This window comes from Cervus elaphus, chromosome 33, assembly GCF_910594005.1.
Source record: "Cervus elaphus chromosome 33, mCerEla1.1, whole genome shotgun sequence".
Classification (NCBI taxonomy): domain Eukaryota; kingdom Metazoa; phylum Chordata; class Mammalia; order Artiodactyla; family Cervidae; genus Cervus; species Cervus elaphus.
Window position 1 is genome coordinate 44,970,129 of NC_057847.1, and position 7,231 is coordinate 44,977,359.

Genomic DNA, 7,231 nt, shown 5'->3' on the forward strand with positions numbered 1-7,231 from the left:
TTACGTACCACCCATATTAACTAAGACAGGCTGAATGTACAGTGAGATTTAAATAATTTTTTTCCAATCAATAAATAATAAATTTGTCCAAAGAAGAAATTATTGGGACTGGAGCATTCTTCAGGGCAATTATAACCATGGGAAATTAGAGCAATAAACCAGATGAATTATGGATGAGGCCCAGAAGCCTAGGTCTTCAGCTGTGAAACAGCCCTCCAAAATAAAATTAGCTACTTAGAAGTATCTAAACTTATTGAAGCTGGTATACAATCAACATCCCAAAGTTGAAAACTCTTCACTAAAATACAGTTCACTCTATTTTATTGTGGTCACAAAGTAGCACAAAACATTTAAGGAAAGCTTTGAACATGTAGTAAATAATGTTTGGGGAGACAAAAGTCAGAGGGTTTAACAAGCAAATATAATGGAATTGAGAATAGAGCTGAAAATGGCAGGACAGCTACTTTATTTTAACAGAAATTTAATAAATGTATTCTATCAAAAGTTTGAACTGGGCTTCAAGTTACTGGTTTCCAGCTGTTACAGTTAAAAGAAAGAAGAAAGGAAGGGAGAGAGGAAGGAGAAGTGAAGGGGAAGAAAAAGAGTAGAAAAGATTAAAAAAACAAACCCTGACATATTCTTCCAGAGCTCAAGAAACAATCTGACAGGTTTGCAACATTTCACTGAAACCAGAAGCAGAATCATAATGGACTGAAGTTTCAATCAGGCCCTTTAAACATCTGTAGCTTCGTTTAAAATGACTAGGGTGAAATACATCAGCTTACGGAAAATGAGGAGATCTTCCAGGAGTTGGCCTGTGTTCTAGGTGATGGGTGCTGATGAGCAATTCCCTTAAACAACTGATTTACTGCCAGCAGAGAAAAACATTGGAAGCACATCCAAAAACTCATTTGCAATTGAGATTACAAGAGTAGCCATTCTGTCCACCTTCCCCTCCCTTTCCAGGGAGGTGACCCTGTTCCTGGCAACCACAAAGGCCACAGGAAGAACCCTTCCTTCCCTAAACCCTCTTCTTTTGCCCCAAGAGTCTCTATAAAATCTGCCTTTCTCTGTTTTCCAATCGTTTCCTCTCTCCCTCGTTTTCTTTCTTTCTCTCCCTTCCCTCCCGGCTCGTCGCAAGCGAGACAAAGTCAGGCACAGGCGGCGGGCCCATGTACTCGCTGGCACCATCTGGCACCTGCGATTCATCGCCACTTTCCACCTCCCAGAGGTGAGAGGGGCGGGAGGCCAAGGACACTTGTGTGACCCAGTTTTTAGGAAACTTTCAGTTGGTCGCAACCCTTCCCCCACCCGAAACTCTTCAATCATCCATCAAGCCAGAAAAGCGATCTCTGCCTAGCCTTGGAGTAGGAAAAGAGGCGAAGCAAGAAAAAGCAAGGGGTTCGCCCCATTCGTTTCCCCCACCGCCCAGCAGCGGCGGGCGCAGAGCAGCGGCGCGGCCAGCAGGGGCCGCTGTGCGCCCAGAGAGCAGCCCCACCGCCGCCGTCCGCACCTCCCACGGCCCGGCTGGCCCAGCCCCGCCAAGTTCCAACAGCCCCCAGTCGAGCGAGCGCCGGGAACGAGCACCGCCCGGGCAGAAGCACACGGCGCAGACCAGCCAGACTGAGGCGCGCGGCGGGAAGGCTCCGGCGAAACTCCCACCAGCCGGGGACTTTGGAAAGAAGCGAGCGAGCCGTCCCCGCGCGCGCGAGTCCCCAAGTGAGCGCTCAGCTCACCTGTTTCTGCCGCGCCACCGCCTTCCCACCCCTCGGACCCTCGCCTGCCGAGTCGCCCGCCCGCGATGAATCCGGCGCTGGGCAACCAGACCGACGTGGCCGGCCTGTTCCTGGCCAACAGCAGCGAGGCGCTGGAGCGCGCCGTGCGCTGCTGCACCCAGGCGTCCGTGGTGACCGACGACGGCTTCGCGGAGGGCGGCCCGGACGAGCGCAGCCTGTATATCATGCGCGTGGTTCAGATCGCCGTCATGTGCGTGCTCTCGCTCACCGTGGTCTTCGGCATCTTCTTCTTGGGCTGCAACCTTCTCATCAAGTCCGAGGGCATGATCAACTTCCTGGTGAAGGACCGGAGACCGTCTAAGGAGGTGGAGGCGGTGGTCGTGGGGCCCTACTGACCGGTCCCCGGCCCCCGCGGCAGCCGCCCCTCGCCTCCCCACTTCGCCAGCCCGGCCGCGCCCCCTCACCATGCGAGACTGGGCGAAGCAAACCTGTCGGAGTCAGTTTTTTCTCTCGACTTCTGCCTTTCGGGATGAAGCGAACCCGTTTATCGCTCGCCCTCTGAAAGTCCCCAGGCCTGGCAGTAGGAGAAGAGAGCCCTGACTCTGGACTCAGCAGCAAGTGGCAAGAGAAGGCGAATAGGGCGCAGAACTTTGGAAGCTGCCACTGGCGCAGAATGCGGGGACACCGACCCAGGCCAAGGCCCCTTTCCACCCGCAGGTGGGCCAAGCTCGGGGGGGCAGTGGAGAGGGCGGGCAGGCAGAGACCAGCGGCATCTATTGCCTGGTGACCGGAAAAGTGACCCGCATATACGCCACTTAACCGAACTAACGGGGACACGCAAACCGTGGCCAGGTTCGCGCCCATTCCCTCCCGCTCCTTGCAGCCCTGGCAGGACAGACGATAAAATACCTTTGATTGATTGTAACGTGTTTTAAGGGATTTTGTGTGTGTTTGCTTGAATACGAATATTTGATAAGTCTTTTTCCGCCCTAGTGGCCTGTTTCCCTGCCTGGGGGTTAGAGTTTTGTGTTAGGGGAAGGGGTGGGGGGAAGGGGAGCCTGCTAATGTGAATGGGATGAGTTGTTTCTTTTATTGCATTTCCAACTGGGTCTTTAGGGGGGAGGGTCGGGGTGGTGGGGACTGGCACTCCAGCTGGCCCCGGGGCAAAGATCCGGAATGGAACTCCTAGCTCGTGACTGCACGGTTTACACCACAAAAGTGCTCTTGACATTCGTGAAACCGTTTTGACTTTTTTTTTCCTCCTTATTTAAAATTTCCTTAATAAATGCAACGTTTAAGTGTTTTGTTCCTGGCCTCCTGGTGGTCATTCTGCGCTCCGGGCCGAAGGGAACGGGCGACGCTGACGGGTCAGGTTACCAGTCCGAGGTGGAATTCGCTTTGGCGAGCTGCGATTCAACTCGGGGATCCTACGCAGGCACGAGGGTGGGAGCGAGACAGAGAGGCCCAGGGACGAGTGCCCTGGCCAAGCCTCAGGCCCTGGAGCCGTCCTGGAGGCAGCATCCTTCGTTTTCCCTTTCAGTTAATATTTTATATTTCATTTAGGCTCAGCGCTCTGAGCCAGGCGAGAAAACGGAAGGCCCCCGCGGGAAGATTACACTTCCGTGCAGGGCTCCGGTGGGAACACAGGGTTACACCGCTAATGAAAGAAAGAGACGGCTTGGCTAGGCTTCAGGGAGGGCATCTTCTGACCAACGTCAGCAAGCAGGCGTCAGGACCCTGATTAAAAAAAAAAAAAAAAGACGAGGAAAAGTAGTTCCTAAAGTAGAGTGACGGAGTGACGCTGATTCTCCCCGGGGTACACCACTGTTACTAAAACAAGACGTATATTGTCTTTGTCATATTACCTTTTATATCTGAAGGGCGAAATTCAAAGATAAACGCGACCTGGGTAATCAGTCCCAGGCCCAGCCAAAAGGTTCAGAGGAGTTAATCGAGGTTCTGAATGTCAGAGATGTGCGTAACCCAAACTTGGAAGTTGGCCGGAGAGGAGCTACAGATGGTCTTTGGGCTCAGAAATTGAAGGGGATATGGAAAGAAAAGCCTGGAAAACTGTGAATATGAAAATAACCCAAAGGATACAATAGCTTCGAGCTGAAACTTGACAACAGTTTTTGAGCAGTTTGTTTTTACACCTGGGGTAGGATCCTGAATATTTTCAAGAATATAAAGAATCCTCTACTATGGTATAGCAATTAAAGGCTTCACTGTAGCAGATACAAGGTGGACTAAAATTAAAAACAACAACAACAATGAAGTGTCCTATTTAATTGAGAAGAGGCACAAGTAGTATAAACAATGTAAGTGTCTGAAGGGTTGGGATCAAATGTTTGTATTCCTTAACATCCTGTCCACTCAGGTATCTGTTTCACTCCCAAAGTAAATCTTTGTCTATGTCCGGATATGACATAGAATTTTTTTTTTGAATGCTAATAGATATCAGGCTTCAAAGGATTTTGAAGTTTTGCCTATTGTTCCTGTATGTTCAGCAGGTAAGCATTTGCTTGTTTTCTTCTGTCTGGGCAGGGGAGCAGGGGCAACATGTATGTAGTCAAGAGTGAGTCATGGAGGGCACTTTAATTTGTTAATGAGTAAGATAGGAAATGGAGACTTTATATTCTGTAGCTGGTTTCTGTGGCACCAAGTTAATCTGCTGTCTCCATGTTTCAAAGAAAGCAGAACAACCAGTTCACTCAGGGACAAACCAGACATTTAAAATTAAACTCAGTGTGGAAACTGATTTGGGATCAAAAACCAACCTACCAAGATCCCTACCAAGAGTGTGTAGGAATCTTCCACTGTGCTCTGCTGTGTACAAGTTATCTGCTTATGGTGAGTTTCAGACACAGAAAGGTCTCAACCTGCAGGTCAGTTTGCATTTGTATAGAAGAGCCTTTTCTATTTAAAGCCAAATTCCTGAAAATTGGGAGGGGGGAGCAGCTGCCAGGCCCCCTACTCTTCTCTCCTCTACTAATGCTCTTAAATCTCTGCTATCACTATGGTCTTTCTCCATCCTTTTTCCTCTTAATACTTCTTCACAGCACTTTCCTCTTCCTTGCATCTCAAAGGCAAAATTTATAGTTTTTCCTTAACTATCCAGATTTATTGCCTTAGCCACCAGAAACTGTGATAGTCGACAAAACAGAACCTGCAAAATTTAGCCCTTAAATAGAAAAGTTATGTGAACAGAGTTCTGTAATCCATGATCTATGCATTATAGGCAAATGCACATGATCTGAAAATATCATAGCCCTAGGGACCATTTCCTCCCAACAGCTCCTCTCTACAGCCTTTAGATCCATTTGTTACTTAGATGCCAAGTAATTCTGGTTTTTATAGATGAGGCAATGTGTGCAAGAAGCTTTTTACACTCCCTATTCCCCGATGGCCACACGGCAACCACTTTCTCAGGCCCCACACCACTCCCTGTCTTACTCTGCCTTTGATTGTCTTTTATCTTGATGCTAACAGATGCATTAAGTGAAACTTTTAAATCCTGCCTAGTGTTTATGGGCATTGATCCTTTCTTACAGGTGTGCTGCAAGGAAAGTAAGTTTTAAAAGTCACTTTCTGAGTTTCATGGAAGAAAACAATGTCAGACTTAAGAGATTGGGAATTGAGAGGGATAGATGCACACAGGCAGATTTTATCATCCCACACTCAAGTCCACCATGTGGTCAGTAATCAGTGGGAAGTCCTGAGAGAGAGAGGCAGAAAGATGGCTTCCTGTAAAAACTCGCTGGCTCTGGCAGATGGTCCATGGGGAGGCATCTGATACTTTCTGAAACCCTTCTGGAAATACAGCAGAAACAGGGAGAGGATTTCGTGAGACACAGCAAGTGGATTAGCAGGGTTGTAACCCCTCAGGCTGTGCAGACAGCCCTGGATGCCTCTGAGCCTAATTGGGTGGCCACTACCTAAGTAGCTTAGCCAATTGTTAATAAATGTTATTTTTCTTAAGATTGTTGCTATGAATTTACACTTTCTCTGAAAATGTATAAGGACTTGAGTGTTGAACCACTTTAGGCCTGCTTGAGGGAAGTCTAAGCATAACATCACATTATTGTGTTAAGTCTGAGACATGCTGGCTGGTGATGGATGATCCCTGCGCCTGTTTTCTGATTTTCAAGCCATCCTGGCTTCTCAAGGGATCCTCAGTCAGTCCTGTTATCATGTCTTCTTACACTAAATCTAAGTGAGGGAGGAAAAGGCACACTGGACGATGATGTAAGAAAGTTTGCTTCTTACATTTGCTTCTTACAAGTTCTCTAAGTAACTGAGAGCAATCAGCCCTAAAATGAGGAAGATGTGTTCTAAAAGGACATTCCTATTCTATGATTCTATTAACTTGTTCACTATTCCTATGTCTCTTAATGCGTTTCTCAGCTCACTTCAATAGGTATCTTAGAAATCTATTTTGTCTTTCCAGTCTTGTTCTTTTAGGTAGGAAACACCCTCCCCCCTAAAGTCTCAGTGCTCCTCAACACGGGATGTTATTTACAACAGCCAAAGCAAAATTTCAGACCCTAGCCAGGCCTAGGTAGATAGCAGTTTCTATGCTGACAGGCCACACATAATCTAACTAGTGCCTTAAATATCCCAGATCTCTGTGTTCTCCCTGGAGGAAGCAATGAAAGGAAAGTCCAGTGAATTGGGGAGCATGTGATTAGCAAGTGGTTCCTTTAGCTCTGTATACACTTAGACTAATGTGCATTTTTGTTTGCAGAAACTTTCGGGTGTTCAAAGACTAATTAACAGCCACTTTTTCTCCTCAAAGCATTTTTCCCTTTGAGCTTCTGCAAGAGCACACAACAGCTGTTCTGCATGCGGTTTAAAGCCTTCCTTAGCCCTGGCTTATTAGACTTGTCACTTTGGGGGTTGCAATGTCAGGAAAGGATTCCAGGGTTCAGTTTGTTCTGTAAGACTCAAACCCCATTTGAAAGCCCACTGAAGCAGTAAGTCTACAGCAATACCTCAAACAGGAATCAATAAATCTTTCACCCACCTGCCACATCCCATTTAGATATGTGCACAATAGCTCAAATGGGATATGTTTTCAAGTCGGCTCCAACAGTAGTAGTTGTTTCCTAATGTCTGAACTTAAAGGCTCAATGGTTAACTGCTTCCATGGCCAACATCACGCTGTCCTTCTTTCCAGATATTTTTGTATTGTTCAAATGCTTAAACTGTTTAAGAGTCCAGGATTAATTTTATAGCATTAGCTTAGATTTAAAAATTCAGGAAAAAGTCATGCAAGTCATGTAACATATCTGGTGATCACAACAGAATAGACTAAAATTATTACTTATATTTTAGAAATTCAGACTCTATCAGAGGAGAGTTTCTACAAGGACTATTATTGTAAGGATAAGTAAATGCATTTAAAAATACACCTCAGATTGCAGACAAGTGGCTTACATCCAACTCAAATAACAACACATAGTAAATGAGAGTAAATAACTTACATTTTCATTTGA

General features: G+C 46.7%; 1 protein-coding gene across 1 annotated transcript; it reads left to right on the plus strand.

The window, feature by feature from the left end:
• The first annotated feature begins 1,521 nt into the window (after positions 1 to 1,521).
• On the plus strand, positions 1,522 to 3,041 carry RPRM (reprimo, TP53 dependent G2 arrest mediator homolog). The gene has a single exon (XM_043894400.1). The coding sequence runs from the start codon at positions 1,802 to 1,804 to the stop codon at positions 2,129 to 2,131; it is 330 nt and encodes a 109-aa protein (XP_043750335.1). The 5' UTR covers positions 1,522 to 1,801; the 3' UTR covers positions 2,132 to 3,041.
• The last annotated feature ends 4,190 nt before the right edge of the window (positions 3,042 to 7,231 follow it).